At 40.3% G+C, this 21,147-nt stretch overlaps 1 protein-coding gene across 2 annotated transcripts in view; it reads left to right on the top strand.

Moving 5' to 3' along the window:
* Positions 1-3,924: 3,924 nt before the first annotated feature.
* The window catches only part of tmem102 (transmembrane protein 102), a 34,077-nt gene continuing 16,854 nt past the window's right edge, over positions 3,925-21,147 (top strand). Inside the window, exons 1-2 of one of the 2 annotated variants that reach the window (XM_061030876.1) lie at positions 3,925-4,314; positions 6,659-6,862. In XM_061030876.1, coding sequence (XP_060886859.1) covers positions 6,661-6,862 — 202 coding nt within the window. In that variant the 5' untranslated portion in view covers positions 3,925-4,314; positions 6,659-6,660. The remainder of the gene's footprint in view (positions 4,315-6,658; positions 6,863-21,147) is intronic. The other variant, XM_061030875.1, reaches the window with a different exon arrangement.

Consider the following 21,147-nt stretch of genomic DNA (forward strand, 5'->3'; position numbering starts at 1 on the left):
TTTTATGCTGGTGCTCAAGGGCGACATCTACTGGATCAAAAAGTCACACATTCTTCCTTTCAAACTCTTGAAGTGTATTTCCTGTGATATCTTAGTACTGAAGGTAATCTTTAGGCATTTTCGGAGTGCAGGAACTTTTTCATAGTTCTAGGAACTGTTGGGACCCTCCCCAAGTATGGCCCCATAGATCACCCACTTCACAGTGAGTTTGACCTTTTACTCTCAGGCCGTCGTTTTAGAGCTCCTGTGAGGAAGACTAAAAGACTCCAGGTCTCATTTTTACCAAATGCAATTAATATGTTAAACAACAATTAGCTATTTGTTGCTCTTGCACTTAAATTGAACATTTGCACACTTCCACTTTGCACTTTAATAACTTGAATTAACATTCTGGTATGGGCTCTTGACTGATTTTATTGCGCTGTTTTTATTTGGTTTTATATTTTGCTGTGTTGTCTGATTTTCTTTTTTTTTTTTTTAATTCATTTTGGTCCATGTTTTATGGTGATGTTGTCCTTGTGTTTCTTGTCTTCTGTGTGCTCCTGTTGCAATGCAAATTTCCCCTTGTGGGACAATAAAAAATCTGAATCTGAATTTTTATAGATTCTGCACCACAGGAGCTATGAACTAGTTCCTAGAACCCCGTTTAGAGGAACCTTTTTAACTCCTGCTTCAGAGTAGATACCATGCAGACAGATGGTTTGTAGTTCTCAGGAAACCCCCTAGTGGATAGTTCGCCTTCAAAAATAACTTTTTGGTCAGAAAACACCTTATATTTCTAGCCATATTTACTGCTCATATATCCTCTTCCTACTTTCATTATCCATAAATTGGGGTAGCCTAATCTATGGTGACCATACTTTTACACCTCCAAATGGAAACTCTTTAACTTTCCCATGAACCCACATGTATTGATGCACAAATCGATGACCTGCGCTGGGATCCCAAGATGGTTGGTAAAGGTTCTCTCCTCAGCAGCTGTCAGTGGCGTTTGCCTCACTGAAGTAGGTGAAACCAGTGAATCTTCCAGCCTGTACCATTTGTGTTTGCTAGTTTTAATATGGCTTTTGCATTTTGTGGTTGACTGAAAATGGACACTTGCAGTGTTTGCAGACCGCAGCATGTTCATTGGCATACTTTTTCAGGGGAAGCTGTAACTCTCCTGGAGTTCTTTGGAAAATGCTGAATTCTGTTTATGCACGGCAGCTAGCCTTCCTGTCTTTACGTAGCAGGTCCTGTTAGTATGATAAGCTATAGGCTAGCTTAGCAACAACCAAAGAAACCAGAGATGAGATTGATTGACACATGTACAGACAAATCAGCACTGAACTTTGACTCGTGGTGCATTAGTGATGTTTTTATAGTGGTTTAAACAGCAAGGGCCTTGGCAACGACATTGATTGACGTATACAGACAAATTGGTTTTGTTAGCATGGTGTAACATTTTGGTATTTCAATTGGTTAAAACTGGGACAAGGACTGTTCAAAAATGGGACTTATATGTGTTTTATAGATATTTAGTCTATTATTTGGACTCGGAACACGGCAAATCTAGACGTACCATCACCCTATAGCCTTCACACCTTACCTTTATTTAAATTCTTTACTTTAATTTTCATCCTGATGTGCACTCTGGAAGATTTTGTTCCAGACAGAGCTAATCTATTAGGAAATGGTAAGACAGCTGGTGATGTTCTCCTGCTCTTTCAGGGTTAAATGGGGGCAAATAAAAACCAAGAAGCAAGAAGGGTGTCAAGCATTGAGTTTGATATGGCATTGTGAAGTGTCTCACTGTGTCTGCTGAAGGCCGGGGGTTTCTCTCTCTTTGCCTCTCATTTGGCAGAACAGCAGTGTCACTCCCTCAACTTACTCATTAAGTGCTGTTTGGTGCAGCATTATCTTGATAAATGTTCCACTTACACCACAGAATAGGCTGATGAATCAAACACTGTACGGCACTTCACAGACAGTTCTTCACACAGCCGGTGATGCCGCAGTGTATGAGCCTGTAATGATCCATCGACAGGCTAAGAGAGAGGTCTGACAGGTTATTCCCGACACTATCAATCCAAAGAGGTTTAGCAGCGATGCAGGAAATGAATAACTTGCAGTATATAATCAGGGAGTCTTATGCACAAACTGTGTATTAAACAGCAAGTGGTTCAAATAGACTGCGAGACATGAAGTCCCAGTAGACGTAGGAAAAGTTTTACATAAAAGACAAAGTTTAAACTTCCTCACTTAAATAAAGAATTGAACCAATTCCAGCATACAATATATTAAAATATATGGTTATCAAAACAGGGAAGATTTAGTGTAAAGAGCTGCTCGGACAGTAACATGAATATCACTTTTAATGTATGAACTTAGAAGGAATATATTCTCTCTAAAGTCTGAAAGAAAAGGCACATTGTGTCTCAGAATCCACCTGGCAGAACGTCTAACTCATTTATGTCCTTAATTATAATCAGAAAGCTCTTCGATGCCATCTTTCATAAGAAAGCCATGCAAAAGCATTAAGATGTGTGTATGTGTGTGACGTATTTGTGTGTGTGATTTTATGTGTTTGCATACGTGTTTTATTTTGGTTTACTTACTGTCTTGTATATCTTGTTTGATCTTTTATCTGTTTTGTTGTTGTATTGATCATTTTGATGTATGGGTTACTGCCCTATTTTTGTTTGTTCAACTTTGAAAATGCTAATAAAAAATAACGGGGGAAAAAAAAGATAGCCATGCAAGAGTGTGAGTAGTGAGAAATTCACTCCAGAAGTGATTCTGAGCATTTAAATGAAACCATTCATTGTATGTAAATACACGTGTTTCCAGTTAAGATGGTAGAAAAATCTGGTTGGAAAAAAAATTGAATATGCTGTTTGAAACTGGAATAAATAAAGTACAGAAAATAGGAAGGGATAAAAGTTAACTGCGGCCACAGGACAAAAGGCTATTCATTACCTTAAACTTGAATCTTTAGCTGTAAATCTTCACAGTATCATTACAGAAACTGTGTAGTATAACTTAGATTATGCAATAACCCCAACCACTACCACCATCTGCCCTCTCCCAGATGGCTAATAACCATTCCCAGACATAATAAAAAACTCTCTGTGATGGCTATTTATAGTTATGCTTATAATACGACCTGTATTGAACCTCACAGTGGTGTGCATTTCCCTCTGTGTGCATTTACATATAGTGGTCGTAAATCTAAACACATTTTACTACATAGCTATTTAATTCCATGATTAATTTAAATTATTGCCACACGAGGAGAAGTGTATGAGGGACAAAAAATGACTTAAGTATAAATAAATAAATAAATGAATAAATAAATAAATAAATGTTGGGAGAAATGCATATAATAATGTATAAATAAATAAATAATTAAATAAATGCATCAATAAATATATTCATATATTTATTTATGTATTTCTGTGTCCATGTTGTACTTTTCCTCTTACAACCTGGACACAGAAATAAATAGATGTGTAAATGTAAAAATACGGAAATAAATTAATAACTCAATTAATGTGGAAATGTATGTATTGATACATATATAACTGTAGAAATACGCTAATAAATGAATAAATACATGTAAAAATATATAAATATCCTTTTTCATTAACAAAGTGTATTAATTATTTATTCATTGATGTATTGTTTTCAGCATTTATATATTTATTTATATATTTATTGATGCATTTATTTAATTATTTATTTATTTATACATTATTGTATGCATTTCTCCCAACATTTATTTATTTATACATTATTGTATGCATTTCTCTCAACATTTATTTATTTATTTATACTTTAGTCATTTTTTGTCCCTCATAGAAGTGTAGCAAGCCCTTGTAACCCTATATCCAAAGGCATTATTAACAGACAAGGGGGAGGGCATTGAAACAGCACCCACTTCCACATGCAGCACCCTGCTCCTCTGATGCTGCTGCTGCTGCATGTGTTGGACTTACAAAGAGAGCTGCTCACATGCTCATGAAAACACCGGCTGTGAACTCGTGAATCCGCCCTTCCCTGCTACAACTTCACCGTAGCACACTGCCTCTTGTCTTCTCGGCGAGGCACAATTTGAATCACATACCTGACCTCACAAATCCGTGCCACACACACCACTAATCCCTGGATCCTCACAGAAGGACCATGGTATCTGGGACGGTGTTGCCAGGGGGAAGGTGGCGCCTGGGACCTGTTGGAAATGACAGCTAAAGAAGGAGGATTGAAGCACAGGGATCACAATAACAGTAAACGTACAAGATAGCGAAGAAACTGCCTCGCAGCACTGTGTAAAGGGTGTGTGTCTGTTTGTGATATTTCACAGCTTTAGCCTGGTAGCTAATGATTTCACTGTGCTAACGTAACCCGAGCTGAGAGTGCATGTGGGTGTATGCTTATGTGTGTATGTGTGTGTGTGTGTGTGTGGGGGAGAGAGAGAGAGAGAGTGAGTAAGTGTGTGTATCTATAGATTTTAAGTGTGTAATGTGTTTGTGTCTCACTGCTCTTCACTGTCCCCACCTGTCAAGTTAGCTAGCATGCTAATTTGTTAAAGCTAAGTTGGCTAATACTGGCTAATAAAATGAAATTAGCTGATTGTTGGCGGTGTGCCACGCTGACCTTAATGCTCCTTTCTATTACAACTGCACAGCTCTGACGTGAATGTATCAAGTTAAAGCTCCCCGAGCTAATTGTGTTATCATTCGTGTTTTATCTAATTAGCTTATGTTAACTGTCAGGACAGGCGAGCTGGCTAATTAGCTCGGCTATTAGCTTTAGCAGCTACGTAGATCCAGGAGCAGCTTTCTCACTAATTGACCTCGTTTTGAGGGGCAGAGGTCATGTTGTCATTCCCCACGACTGAACTTTGTTTACGTGTCAAGTTTTGGACTCGTTGGTTGAAGTAAACATTGTTCTTAAACTATTACCTATCAAACATGGTCACTACTAACATAAAGCCACTTCAGCTTAGCCCTACTTAATCTTTTCTCCTGGTATGCAAAATATTTACATCCTGTTCACAGTAAAGTACATTTCAACCTATTTTAATGACATTTCCTAACTCATTGGAGACATGCTAGGATATGCAAGTTAAGGGTCATATGTTGTGTTGGAGAACATTCAATTATTTTATGGTTAATTCTTGACAAACTTAGTTAAGTTTTAAGTTAAATACAACCAGTCTCAACTTTAAATACTCTGATTATATGAGAGAAACAAACAGCCTTCCTTTAATCAACTTAACTAAGGCTGCTTAATAATATGCTTTTATTGATACATTAAATGACATGTAAATAGCTAAACATGCAGGTCCTTAAAGTGTGACTAGACCCCCAAACCACTTTTTCATGGACATGGCTATTAAATAGTGTTGTTGATCAATTCAGGTCCAAATATCTACTTTTTTGAGTATTTAAATTCAACATATTGAAGACACAAAACCCAGCTACTGCAATATAATTCTTCTATTGGCTGATGTGGAGGCAGGTGATGCCAGCTTTCATCTTAAAAAAAACTGTGCCAACCGACTCAGCAAACTGTGGCGCATCAAGTGGATTGAGAGAATTGTGCAAATTCTTAATAACTGAAATTGAAGTGGATGGCGACGGCTAAATGCAAAAAACGGGGTTATTTGTTTAAAAATGTTAAAGCTATAGCATTCAAACCCTCCCAAAGGGCATCGTCTACCATTCAGATACATCCCCAGACCTCTCCTGGTCCTCCCTATCATCACCATCGACTGTCTTATAACACTCGCTGCTTGTGCTAACAGTTCAAACTTATACAGTGTGGTCGTGGCCTACAAGACACTTTGGAGAGAAGTCCTCTCCAAAGTGTCTCGAGTCATCGTCAAGGCTAAATAAAACTAGCTAAACTTGCTAATCAGTTTATGTGTGTGTGTCCTGGTCTCATAGACTGTATAATGTTGCTAACGAAGGAGTGAGTGTGCATGTCCCCCCCCCCCCCCCCCCAACCCTGTTCATGTTGATAGAATAGTGTTTGAAATCCTCTGGGGTTTAGTTATCCATTAAGTGTAAAGATTAATTTCTTTGTCCCGTCAGAGTTGATGTGTAATGCTGTTTCTAAATCACTCCGGACAAGTAACAGCATTTTACTTATGCTCAATGATTTAGTTTTTTATGCTTTTTGGGGCTTGCACAAACTAGTTAGCAGTACCAGGTTAGATGACTGAAGTGCTAGCATCATTTATATTGCACAATGCTTGTTATTGGATGGTAATCAAGGCTGTAATTACTACAGGATTAGAGTCCCATTTCTGTTATATGATGTTATTTGTTCCTCAAGGATTGGCCAATAAAGTCTCATGATTCACACAAGGCTGCTGAAAACAAGGCCTGCATTGTGCTGCATTGACACCGTGGAGGCTCAACAACACTTAGTCTAAAAATACATTTAGTTTTAAAACACGTCTTTATTTAGCCCTGTGTTTTGTTCTACAGTTCTATGATTTAATAATTCTTGGAGTTTTGTACTTTGACGACATCATTCATCCCTCAGGGGAGCCATACTCCCTGTCTTAACGACGAGATTAGAGCTTTTGTGACTAATAAAAAAACACTGAGGTTATAAGGTATCTGAAACAGCTTCTCTTTCTTTGCCCCTCACCCTGCTTGGTTTGTAGAGATGGAGTCCCTGATGAGTGCGGTGGCACCGCGCTCCCCAGCCCCCGCCAAGAAGTCGTCAGAGGTGGACTTCCGGTCGGGGGCCACCCTGGATCAGCTTTCGTCACAGGTGTCTGAGCTAGTCATACTGGAACAGGGAGAGTTCGGAGACCAGACCGCCTTAGAGGTCCACACTGCCAAGGATTTTATCTTCAACATGCTAGGTACGTCTACCTCAGTTTATCCAAAACATTTACTTTAACAAGAGGAAACACAAACTCACACTGTGTAGGCTACTATGGTGAGGTTTGATGTAGTGTACGGGGTGATGTGTTCATGTTTGTGATGGAAGAGTGCTAAAACAGATGAGATATTCTTCCCTGCATTATCCAATCATAGCTAAATCATTGTGAAGCCTCATTTCTCCTTTTGCTTTTTACTTTACAATGTTGGTGTTCGAAGTAGAGTGCAACCGATTAATCGGCCAGCTGATAATATCGGCCGATATAAGCATATCAATCGATATTGGCAAATTTTATCTCAGATATGCACCGATATTATTCGATTCATTCACCAGTCAAATAGCATCGTTGAGTATGCTTGTATTACAATAGCAGTTCTCTTTCTGGCTGTCACCAGCAGAGTTCGCTTTACGGATTATAACAAGCACCATCCTCCAGAGTGTCAAGAGGTGATGTACGTACCTGCGTAGTTACTTTTCAATTGAGTGACCATCTTGTCTTGATTATATATCTTTTCTACATCTGTTTGATAACTGCATAAATATCTTTATCTAAATCTATCCATCTCTCCAAATCCACCATAGATCGAAGAAAGATATCGGCAGATATATCAGTATCTGATTTTTTTCTCTCCCCGATATCGGTATTGGCCCACAAAAACTGTATATCGGTCTGGCCCTCGTTAGAATTAAAACCACTATAGTTACTGAGAAAGATGTTGTCATGGTGAAGTTTGGATAATCAGTGCTCTCAATATGTCTTGGTATATAAACCTCTGTCATCATTTAACAGATTCTAATAGAGTACAAGCCTCAGAGACAGTAATTATTCATTGCTTAGAGTTTAATTAACTATTAATATTCTGTACTTAACTTCTATGTGGAGGTTACGAGAATATCATACTGCACGCACTGTGTCTCTGTGTGTATTTTTAGTGCATTTGCAAGTGTTCATCTTTGCTTATTTAAAGGTTTGTACCTCGGCCTCTCTCTCTATTCTGCCTCCGTATGCAGAAGTGCATGTTTTGAATGTATGGGGAAAAGAACAGTACAGATGCTTACCCTTTATTTACTCAGAGTATGTCACTCAGAACAATGAGACATCTTTTTCCCAGGAACGCCCTGTTCCACACTCCTCACGCACTGTGAGACATTTCACCTGGAACAGTAGCCTCAACAATCTGATACTGAACATGCCTCAACATGGAGTGTGCTATGCTTACACATGAAGGGAAATCCAAACGATGTAGAACGCATCTCGCTGTTTTAATTGGTTATACTTCTCTTTGTGTTCTTTCTGTACACTATTGAAACTCATGAAAACATTCTGCTGCTCTATAATATCTAGGATTAAAGCACAAGGTGTATTGGCTTATTTTTTAATGTGCATTTATTGGAATAGAGGTCAATTTCCAGTCTGTTATTTGATGTTTCCTTGCTCCTCACTTGAACAGGAAGTTTTTACAGATCTGCCATTTTGCAGGCTGTGCAAAAGTTCTTTATTTCTGCTTCAAACATGGAGTAGTAAAGAGTGATCTCTGGAAGCCAGACGCATGATTTACTGTACAAGTGCAGCCTTTAGGGAGGTTTTTCACTGGCCTATACAAGCCCCCCTTATTTCATATCAGCACTGATTGGACACTACCGCTGGTCAGACTTATCTGATGTGGTTTCATACCTGAGTGAAGACATATAAGAAGAATGTAATGTCAAGTGTAGCACTCTCAAGTTTTTCGTTTGGTTGGTGTACTGTTTGACTGTCTAGTTAAACACCTCCTTTAACTGTAGGTCTAAAAATCAGAAGCACCGTCAACAACCTTTTTTTTTTTATCCGAAGATCGTTTCACAATCTTTAATTTACCCCATTAACTTTTATTATTTAGATACAGGAAAAGATGCAGACTCTGCCTGTGAGAAAGACACAATTTTCACATAATTTATCATCATTTCTAATCAGCCAAGGGAGGTTTAAAATTCACTAAATAAATGAATTCAGCTCAGCAGTAGTGGATTGTGTTCCTCTAAGTAGGACACAGTCTGTGCAGGTATATGCTCTTATTTTTGTGATCCAGCTTTATTTTTAATAGTCGGAGTATTTGTGTTAAAGCTGACTGGAAGCTACTCAAACTGTGATTGGCTGCCGCCGTCATCAGAGACACATACACTAGTGCTTCCCATGATGCTTCAGAGGAAAGGACCTCTCATTCCTCTTGTAACCTATTCCCCTTGATTCCTTTCACCCAGATGGGACTATGATGCAAATGAGGGAAACATGGATGCAATTTTAAGAGATTTGGGATGCACCCTCTATTGTACAGCCACACTTGCCATCGTTTGTTTCTTGATTTCACACTTTCCGTCTGCAGATATTTGACTCCCATCTAAATCCAGACAACACACAGACATCTGCCTCTCTCTTGTGAATGACATGAGACATGGTTCTCTTTGTCTGACACATTGTGTGAGTCAGGGTTTGAGGCAGCATGTGTGACAAACAGGATCAAGGCTGCATTGAAATCAAGCAACAGGTACAATATCTCCCTATTGAATCCTTTGACAGACTCATTATCACTTTGTCTGAAGTTGTATTATGCACAACCAGAGGCTTGGCAGTGGGGGTAAAAACTTGCAATTCTGACGTCTTTTCAAATGCAAATTAAAATGTAAACTAAAGATGTTTGAATTGAAGTGAATCCAGGATTATTCACAGGTTCATTGTGTGATGCGTCGCTCTCATTGGCTTCCTTGCTTTCACTGACTTTCAAGCAGAACCTGAACTCCTGAGAGATGAGGGTGCTGAGTCAGAAGTGACGCTGTCTGCTGGTTTGAGCTTGTCAGTTGGGAGATGAAAGTGAAGTGTGTTTGTTTGTCCAATAGGTGGCACCCTCCCCCCTCCCTGCTGTCCCCTCTCCTCTAAGTTCTCTACTGTAACCAATACTTTCTTAGCTCTTAAACAAACTGTTTTGTCCTGCAGCCTTTTAAAGTTCTGTCAGTTTCCTCTCTAGTTACATGCTTGACTTGTAACTGTGATTTTTAATGTACTTATCTTTAATACTTGCAAGCACTCCTCTCGGCCATTTCTGTGTCCCGGACTCTCACAACACACACTTTTCCCATTACTATTAGATTAGTGTTATTACATTGGTTGACAGATGGCTCCTGTTGATTTTAAAATAGCTTCATCAAACAGGCCGCCTCACACAGGGAGAACTTTCATAAATCAAAATGGCACAAAGGCCTGTTTTTTTTTGTCATTTGACTGCATCACCAGGGAATGAAATTAGCAGCTGCCACCAAGTGCAGAGTAAATGTTGGCTGTGGCAGGGAAAAAGTCATCATGTTGGAATTGTTTCATGAAGACATGAAGTAGAATATCTACATGCAAGGAACCAGTGTTCAGTCTATACAATTCTGATATCATTCTCAGCATAGATTTAAGTGTAGTAGTGACAGAAAATAGAATTAAAAGGCTAGTAGAAATGTTCAATGGCATGCCACAGTTGCAGGCTGGGGAAAAAAAACTTGATTTCAGCACCTGATAATCACAGAGAAGTTATTAGCTGTGCAGCTCCCATTACCTTTTTATGATGTGAGCATGGCTGATGCATTTGTTTGCTGAAAGAGGGTTGTTTACATTTTTTCAACAAATGACATGACTAATTTTTTAAGAAGTATATAATGGAAAAAAACAAGGGCTTTCAGTGTTAAAAGTGATGTGATTAAGTCAGAAATCACTGCATTAACATTTTGTAATAGCATTAATCGCTAGGTATACCGTAGATTAGAAACCGAAGGGTCTCCCTGTAGTCTCAGTGATAGAAAAGAATGACACCATTGAAGGGCTCTTTTCAATCACTAAATGACTCGTTATGGATAGAAAGTAAATAAAAATAGCTAAAAGGAAAGATAAAATGACTGACGTCACTTGGGGCGGCTGTGGCTCAGTTGGTAGAGTCGGTCGTCTCTCAAACAGATGTTTGGGGGTTCAATCCCCAACTCCTGCGGCAACACGTCCGATGTGTCCTTGGGCAAGACACTTAACCCAGAATTACGAATGTGTATGAATGGGATTAGTTACTTCTGATGGTCACTTTACATAAGCCGTTTTCACATATGCACTCCGGATAATATCTAGATATTTACAGGAGGACTTTTCTGGAGATTCTCCCGAACTAGTTCACATATGCTCCTCACAGCGGGGGACTCTCCCTGTCAGAGGGGAGGGGGGGCGGAGGATTTCCCGAGGTAAGAGATGACGTAAATAAACGTGGAAGTAGCGGCCGTAGCAACAGAGTCCGCTACACGACGTTATAATGACAATATTTGCCTTTATATCAATGCTATGTGTAATCTAATGGAATGACAACATCCACAAAAGAGAGGAGAACAACATACTGATGAACAGAAAACAGAATGCAGCTGTTTAATAATAATTTATACTTTATTGATCCCGCGAGGGGAAATTTGTTTTTTACACTCTGTCTAGTAAACATGCTACACAAACATGCACAAACAGGATCCTATGGACATGCACTAATGGAGAGGTCTCAGAGTGAGGGGGCTGCCCACAGTGGGCGCTCCTGAGCTGGTGGGGGGGTTGGGTGCCTTGCTCAAGGGCACCTCAGCGGTGCTCAGGAGGTGGACTGGCACCTCTCCAGCTACCAGACCAATTTCTGGACTTGGTCCGTGCTGGGACTTGAACCGGCGACCCTCCGATTCCCAACCCAAGTCCCTACAGACTGAGCTACTGACGCCGTTTAATTATGTGCACGGAGATCGTAGTGGTCACGGGCAGACACTTTAGCCAGTCACTGTATATAAACGTCATTCTCTTTCTATTGGCTCAAATTGAAAATCTCCGGAGTATATGCTGCCGCGTTCAGACATCAGCTCCTCCGGATTATCTGCGGGAAAAATACTAGGGGGGTACTCTGGGTAATATCGGAGTAAAAAATTTGGCTGTTGCATTCACACATACAGCTCCTCCTGGAAATCTCCGGAGTTTTTCAGGAGATTTCCGTATGTGTGAAAAGGGTTTTAGAAACCTCTCCCATCAGTGTGTGAATGTGTAGGTGTGACATGCGGTGTGAAAGCACTTTGAGTAGTCAGAAGACTAAAAAAGCGCTCTACAAGCTCAAGTGCATTTACCATCCATGTACTTGGTGTTACATTACATTCTGTGTAGGTTCTCAGTCATCCAGACATCCATGCCTTTGGATCAAGCTTTGAATTTACTTTTGATTTGTCAATAGAGCCACTTAAAGGTGCAGGGGTGTCGTTCTTTTTCATCTCTGTGACTACAGGGAGACACTGTGAAGGGAAAAAATAGCATGCCATTAATCCTGAATTGAAATAAAAATAAATGCATTAATTTCAGACCTTAATTCATCACGACTAACTAGTTGATGCTGACAGCCCTACGATAGTTAATACTGATGGACTTTGCAGCCTCTGTCATCAGTGTATGAATGGACCTGTGGACTGAAAAGTGCTTTGATCGATCAGAAGACTCGAAAAGCTAAATAAACTGAAGTCCATTTACCATTTATGAATGTCTTCTCTGAATTCTATCAGAATTGTGGTTTTGTGATATTTTCATTAACACATCTATGTATCCTGTACCTTGTTGCATTGTACTGTATTGTATCTTATTGTGAGTAATCCTTCCAACCCCTGAATAATAAAGTAATCCCTAAACTGATGTTTTCTTAAATGTAGTTGTTTGATTGGATAGAATCCTTTTGGGTAGATTCACACATCTACTTCGTCGCCGAAAGGTTGCTAATAAATATTTGTTTGCAAGTTAGACAGTGTGTGGGAGTCTAACTTTTAAGGCGTAATTTATGGTAAAAATGGTACAAAAGTGAGGCGTGGTTCCAGTTAGACGAGTCCTATTTTCACTCCAGCTCAAACGGTGTACTTTCCCCTGTAAAAATAAGTATCAGTCTCAAAGATGTTTTTTGTGGTTCTAGTGCTCTCCTTTGTGTTTGCTCTCCTCTCTCTCTTGGTTGAGAGTATCTCAGCCTTTTCTTTAAGTTTCGGGGGCTTCTTCCCCTGCCATTATGGTTTGTTGGTATTTTCGTACCCTGTTCTTCACCGCCTGCTGTGACATCTCTGATTCGTGGAATAATAAAAAAAGATAGAAAAAGTTTTGCACTCTGAACGCAGAGAGACGGTTTGTGTCGGATTCCAAGAATATAAAGTAAAGTACGCGGTGGTAGCTGCATGAGGAGCTCTATGCCTCTCAAGGCCCCGTGGAGGAATGAAAAGCAAATATCATCCTCTTTATAGAGGGGCCTTGTTGCAGCATGCCGGCCTGCTGGATTTGGGACTCGTCACAGCTGTGTAGGTGTGTGTGTGTGTGTGTGTGTAGGGATCTGTGCAATGATACTGAACACAAGTAGCTGTGGCTGTTTGCCAGGTTTTTATAAAGTTTGAGCTGTAGAGGGATCCCCACTGGGCTTTGCACACTGTCAGGAAGAGGGGAAAAAGAAAAGAGATTTAACTTGCGTGCACACACACACACACACACACACACACACACACACTCACAAGTGCACCCAGTGAGTTTCTTCACAGGCTAACAGATCCAAGAAGAGGCTCTTATTTACGCTGTGTTTGAGTAAACACTGTGGTTTGCCTTCAGGCAAGCGTGGCTGGGGCCACTGCATGTTACTGTTGAAAAACAAAAGTCTGATGAAGGCAGGAATAAATCCGCTCTGCCGGTGAAGCAGAGGATCTGATGCTAGGCCCAGACATACCCCCAAACCCAACTTTTCAGATCTTAAAGTTTGTTAGCAAGCTTGAGAGAGTTTGGTTCACAGTTCAGAATCCCCCTGATGTCTGTGGAAAAAAAAGAAAAAAAAAGAAACTCTTGATCCAAGTTTAAAAAGGCATGAGCGCTGTTCTGCCTCAGCCCAGAATTCTAACATTTTTATCTGCGAGATGAGAAAAACAACCTGTTGCATGCAACGTTTTTGAAGAATTTAGTTATTGTTTTGAAAAGAACTGCTCATAAGTGGGTCTTTTACACTTCATGTGCTGCCTCAGATCTTCTTTTTTTTTTGTCCCACAATGAACTCCCCTTCTTGCCTTCCTTGGTGGGCTTCTTACATCAGCCCTTTTTGTTTTCCTCCATCCTTCACACTTAAGCCACTTAGTTTGATGCACATTTGCGCTCAAACCGTGATAAGTGGAGGCTGTTAGACAGAGAAGGCTGTTCAGCACCTGAATTGTTATTTTATTTCTGAGTCAGGAGAGGCAGATGTCAGAGGTTCACCTTGAGCTTTTATAAAAAATGAAAAAACACAACCAAACAAAGCAAAGCCTGTCTGTTTTCCTGAGTGATGTTGCAAGAGTCTCTGCATATTTATCAGTCCCACTGGAGTCTCCAGATTTCTCTGTGATTGTTTGCAGTTTAAAAAGAATGCATTAGCAGTAGCCAATTTGAATGTTTCCAAACTTTCTTCTTTTTGAAGCTGTAGTGACGTCGACCCACCAGAAGTCATTAAAACTGAAACTTCCATAAAATGACAAAATTGTTGCACTGATCTTAAGAGAATGTAGTATTTTTGCCAATTGTGTTTGGATAGGCTTTGGTTGTTTGCATTGACGTCGGCCATCTGTTACGATAAGGGACTCCGGATGCTCATCGATAGCAGCAGCCGCCATGCTGGAAATGCTGTCTCAGCCTACTCTCAGTCAACGTAACGAGAGGCTGACAGCTGGAGCTGAGGCGGGTTTTAAGCCTTATGACAATCCGTTACATTGTGCCCACCTGTCAATCAGGTCAGCTAAGTGCCCTTCTACAATTCAATTCTACAATTAATTTAGCAGACGCTTTTATCCAAAGCGACGTACATCAGAGAGTAAGTACAACACAAGCAAGGATCTAGAAAAAAAGGGAACAATGTCAGTAAGAGCAAACGATCAGCTTTGAGTCTGATTGGACACACAGGTGCTGACAGGAAGTGACCAGAGGCAAAGCACAACATTGACAGCAGTTCTTGAGAGCTCTAATCAGTATAGAAACCATCTTATAAGTCGTCTTTATCAAACAAAAACCATCGTCACTACCATCATCATCATCAATAATATGGAGACCATCATGAATGAACCATACCCGAATAGAGTTTGGAAGTTCATTCCACCAACGGGGGGGCGACAGAGGAGAAGAGTCTAGTCAGAGACTTAGGACCCTGTTGTGAAGGTTGGATCAGACGGCTTTCATTGGCAGAGCGTAGTGGGCAGGAGGGAGTGTAGACGTGGATTATAGAGTTTAGGTACGTTTTTGTCGCTGTTTTGTAAGCAATTACTAATCAGACCTATTTTGTTTTTTGTACTAGGCTGTGAACATGTTTATTTCTGCTGTAAAAACTGGAACTTGACATTCTGCAGGATTTTGCACTTCCGCATTGGCTTCATTTTTTTAAGACCAGAGGTTGCAGCTTGGTTCTGTGTAAGAATTCAGTCGATATCTTAAGAGAAAAAAAGTGGAACACATTGGCTGTAGTGCAATTACAGAACCTGCCAGGTGGTGTTATGATAATTTAGCATTTGATCTTTTAATACCAGTGATGTAGTGCAGGGTATATGTACGCAGGTATCCAGTATACCCACTTATTTTTCAGTCCCCATAGGGTACACCCACTTCTAAATAATAACACATGACTTACATCGCTTTACAAAACCAATGCAATATGGAACTTTTTACAATAAATAAACAAAGAGTTGGAACACTAGTGCATTGCTTTGTAACGGGGATCGGGGCCCAAAATCGGCCCGATTACCTTGTAGTGTGTACCCAGCTTTAGTCAGAATGAAGCAGTGGACATCCTCTGTGTGATGGACACTTATGATATATGTATCTCACTCTTATCTTTCTACTTTTACATTTTGTTACTTTCAAAGGCTGCATCAACTTTGATTCAATTGGATTGTTTAAATTGGAGGTCCCAAAAATGAATCTAATCTAGTTAAATTCTGAACCATGACAGTTTCAACTACGTCCCCTCTGGGAAAGCTGTTAGTAATTGTAGCCGCTGGATCCATGTGGTGCTTAAGCAGTCTCTCACCCCGACATATTAACACTGATCTGACATACAGATGACTGACTCACAGCTGGATGCCGATATCACCGCTGCGACTTGTTGGATCATTGCATGTCCCCGCTCTGATGCTTCAACACTTCTGTTGTAGTTTTTAATGCATGCTTGGGATGACTTTCCCACAAGGCCACTCTGGCTGAATAATTCTTTGTTAATAGCATTTTGGATTTGACAGGATTTGATGCCTGCGGCACTACATGACATATCTGGGTTGGACTTGTTTGGGCTTCGTTTTCTGTTCAGTTGCACCCCTGCCAAGCGGCACAGATGAGATGCGTTTTGGCTGCCACTAATATGGGTCATTGTTGTTCACTGACACCTTTTTTTTCTTAACTGTAAGAATCATGGCACATCACTGAAAATTAACGAGTCGTTGATATTCTTCCACAGTTCACAATCGGTTCATCAATCCTCTGTGCTGAAAAGTTATTCAAAACCAATACGATGGCTCGATTTGGTCACTAACCCAGACATCACATCATTCTGTTATTCTCTCTCAATGTATTTGAGTAATTATGACTTAAAATATGTGGCATGTTCACTAGAAGTGTTTGGCATTACATGACTTTTAATAACCGAGGCCGACATCTTGATTTCTGCTCTTGCAGAGTCACACTTCAAATATCCAGAGGCGGAGAGGTTGGAGCAGTCGAACGATAACAGAATCTTATGTGCAGGCTGTAGCTGTTTGATTTGCACAAAAAAAAAAAAATTAAACCGAATGTTTGCCTCAGCAGCTTGTCATGCAATGCCTGACGCCTTTCTGTTATCTAATAAATGGCCCCGGAACCGACAAGATATCTCCCTTCACATTTCTTATAATTTACCGTAGGTGAAATTTCTGAGAACTTGCTCAACTAAAATAGAAATTTTCTCAAGTGCTCGATGCGCTAATGAAAACAGTGACTAAGACTGGATGTATAATTCAGGTGTGTGTGTGTGTGTGTGTGTGTGTGTGTGTGTGTGTGTGTGTGTGTGTGTGTGTGTGTGTGTGTGTGTGTGTGTGTGTGTGTGTGTGTGTGTGTGTGTGTGTGTGTGTGTGTGTGTGTGTGTGTGTGTGTGTGTGTGTGTGTGTGTGTGTGTGTGTGTGTGTGTGTGTGTGTGTGTGTGTGTGTGTGTGTGTGTGTGTGTGTGTGTGTGTGTGTGTGTGTGTGTGTGTGTGTGTGTGTGTGTGTGTGTGTGTGTGTGTGTGTGTGTGTGTGTGTGTGTGTGTGTGTGTGTGTGTGTGTGAGATTTTACTGCCTCATGCATTCCTGCATGAGTGTGTGTGTGTTAGAGAGAGAGAGATGCAGCGAGCACATTCACTCTGTACCTGCTCACCTAGTGTGATCAAAGTGAGGTTGTAAGTTTATACTTTAGAGCATTAGAGAAAATGTTTCAAATAATGTTGCTGAAAGAAAAAAAGAAGTTGAGCTTCAACTGGATTTCAATTTTTTGAAGCACAACATGTTTTTAAAAGCACATTTGTGAAGATCGGTGTACCCTTAAAAAATGTTGCGTCTTTCAGATTTTCAGGTTCACTTGCTCCTCTTGTTCCTCGGTTGCTTAAAATAGTGCACATTTTCTAGGAGTGTGAACATTTGGGAAATCCTTAAAGGGCTTTCACACCTGCAGAAAACTCCTAAAAAACTCCTGATATTTGCAGGAGGAGCTGTAGCTATTGAGCACAGCTCATTTGCATTTAAAGCTACAGACACAGAAACAGCCTGTTTATAGGCATGATCAAATTCAGGATCAGAATGGATTTTAAAAAGAAACTTCACAGACATGGTTTGGGGATATCTGAGACTTATAGACACTTGTTTAAAAGGATAATTATGTGACCTTTAAAATATTTGACCTTTCAGTTATTGCTGCTTCCTGTTTGTAAAAAGGTGAATCGTTGCATCTCTAATCGTAGCAAACCATCGTCAAACACAAGTTTACAATTTAGAAACAAAAACAACACTGGGGACCCATTTGAATATCTTAGGGACCCACTCAAATCACCACCCGTGGGTCCTGTAGACTCACTACATTGAATACCCATGGGTGTTGAAAAAAAAGCATTGGGAGAGCAGCCAATCTGTCTTTGCATTTCAAATTGTCAAATTTATGATTTAAAATTGAAATTGTGGCTCTCCTTTAATTGGGACTGGGCCCAAATGTAAGCTAGTGAGGTAATTACTTACCATTTATTTATTCATTTATCCTTGATTGATCTCTGTGTAGTATTTTTCACATTCCGGTTCTTTAGAGGTCAGGATCAGTTCAGCAGTGTTTTCTTAAAAGACTAGGCTGAAATCAGAAAGAAAACCTGCACTGATGCGCTCACCTTTCAGTGATAATTGCCTGTCACTTAGTGGGATATGCTATCACAGTGTGCAAGGCATCAAAGCAGCAGTAAAGACGCTGACAGCTTCCTGCATCCTCTGCCTCTGCAGGTGGTTTAGACAGACTCTCTGTCAACACCCTGAGCCGTGTTTGTTGTGTTTTTTACCTCATCATGCACACCTCTGGTTCCGCGGCCTGAGACAACCCTCTCCTATCAGATGAAACTCCAGGCTCCTCCACATTCCTCTCCTCTGAAAAAAAAGCCAATTTTTCAGCTAATCTCCTTCCTTGATATGAATTCATAAACAGCGAGCAGGCAGAACCTTTTTCAGCGTTCCGGGTTGTCTGGGATTAATCCTGCTATTAATGTGCAAGACGAGGCTGCGAGAAGTGCTGCTTGAACAGCACAGATAACATCTGGTGAGGACTAAAGCAGTCAGGAGTCATTTGTATCAAAGAGACTGAATGTCTGCTTTTGGGATGAGGCTGCTTTAAGAATATTATTATGGTGTGCTCTGCTGGATTAGAGTTTTATTGTTGAACATAACAGAAAGGTCACATGGAGGTAGGGGAAGTTCAACATCCTCTGTGAAAATCATCTTGACACAGACAACACCACGTCCCAGACTGTCTCAGGTGTTTATCTCTCAGAGGTATTTACAGACGAAATAATGATTCTGTCTTCCTCTGATTACCAGACAAACCCTGTTTCTCAGGTGTTTGTGTTTGTATATATATTTGTCTTTCATAGATAGGACAGCCGAAGAGGGACAGGAAATGTTTGGAGGGAGAGTTGGAGATGACATGCAGATAACGGCCATGGTCGGATTTGAACACACTGCTGCTGTGCTTAGGAGTATATTCATGCAAAATAACAGCTAGGCAAGAGCTATTCAACTCTTTTGTTCAGGGGGGCCACATTTTCAGAAAGCTAATGACCTGGGGGCCAGACAAGCGAGCCCACCACAGCAGTACACTGCGTGAAAGCTGTTTTTCCCATCAACAACACAAGCTTGTGCTCCTGCGAGCACAGGACCAAAGATGTTCTATTAAATAGGAGCACTGTGCTGTTTATTAAAATTTTACTGTGGCAACATTGACAATCATTCACACGTTTCCCCCCTGTTTGTCAGTTATTTATTTTTTAATTGTAAATAGAACTGATCCTTGGGACAGTCTGATTTCATCTACAGGCCGGAGTTGGCCCCTCAGCCCCAGGTTGAATAGGTCTGAGCTAGGCTAATGGCGCCCTGGTGTTTTGTATATCTGAACCATTTAATCATTTCTGATGCAGTCAATATGAATATATTTTATTAAACTTAAGGTAAACTCTTTTTCTTTAATGCTGAGAGATTAATGAGGTGTTAGATATAACTGATTTATGTTGCATAAGAAACAATTTGCATTAAAGAACTTCAAGTAAAAAAAACCTACTTTTCTATGTGATGCTTTTGTTTACAGTCTGACTTGAAAATGAAGAAGCAAAAAATGTAGTCAAAGTTACGTTAACTTTCAACTTTGTGAAGCAAAATGTGTTTTTAAAGGCAAATTAACCCCTGCACAGTTTGTTCGTCTCTTGTTGTGAGAATAATTTGGGGAGAAAAATACATTTTTGAAGATATATGGACTTCAAAAATTTCAAGCTTACTCACTCCTAGTCAAAGTCAACAGACGACGTGTCAATTATGTTATGCCCATAAACCATTTAACCTCTACCCTTAAACGTGTTTATCTGGACTCTTTCTGAAGAGTTACTGTTCTGGTGCTTTAACATATTGTAGAAATGAGTTTGTTGACTGGTTAGCAGGGTTTTTTCACCTTGAGATAAACATAGTTAATAATAAATTTAAGTAAATGATCTCTAGTTGTGCATTAAATACATCTTTCTTCTTGGACACATTTTAAGACGAGATCCCTATGTGAGACCTGCCCGTCTCTCTCCAGCTACAGCAGCAGCATCTAGAATTCTTCGGCTTATTTAGAGGAATCCCATTTTCCAGACAGCTTTACACAGCTATTTTTGAAATCCATCAAACTTAGAGCGCAGTGAAAATATTCTGCCACACACCTCTATCTATCTGTGATGAGAAAGGACGTGTTTCATGATGCCGCCGCCATTGCTGCAGGGGGGTTTCTCAGCAGTGTCACTCTGCAGCTTCATTTTGAAAAGCAGGCATGTCTGAATGATCCCAAGAGGGTAAAGTATGTGTATTCAGTAAAGGTCTGTGGTAGAATGTCAATCGCTTTCTTTTCAGGAAAGTACAACTTTTCTTTCTTATGAATGTAAAATAAAATGCTGAGAAACCATATGGAGTATCAAAGCAATGCACAGCCTGAGCTGATCGCCTGTTTAATATGAGAGGCGGTGTTGATGTGGTAGCTCACTGTGATATTACATAAACTCTCAAGACAGATGGCAAAAAAACATTAGAATAAATGATGTATTGAGCGTCCATACCGCTTTTCCCGTTTGGGGTTGTAGGGGGCTGGAGAAGATCCCAGCTGTCATTGGGCAAGAGGCGGGGTTACACCCTGGACTATTAGCAAGTCAAACACAGGGCTGACATACAGAGACAGACAACCAGCCACACTCACATGCACACCTACAGGAAATTTAGAGTCACCAATTAACTCAACGAGCATGTCTTTGGACTGTTGGAGGAAGCCAGAGTACCAGGAGAGAAACCACCCATGTTCCTGTCCTACTGGGATTTGAACCAGGAACCTCCTCACTGTGAGGCAACAGCGCTAACCACTGCAGCGCCATGCCATTTTCATGATTTATTATTTTCATATTTGGAGGCGGGGCCAGGGCTTCCCTCGTATATTGACTTTTTTCTCAAAGTTT

This window comes from Labrus mixtus, chromosome 23, assembly GCF_963584025.1.
Source record: "Labrus mixtus chromosome 23, fLabMix1.1, whole genome shotgun sequence".
In the NCBI taxonomy this organism is placed as follows: Eukaryota; Metazoa; Chordata; class Actinopteri; order Labriformes; family Labridae; genus Labrus; species Labrus mixtus.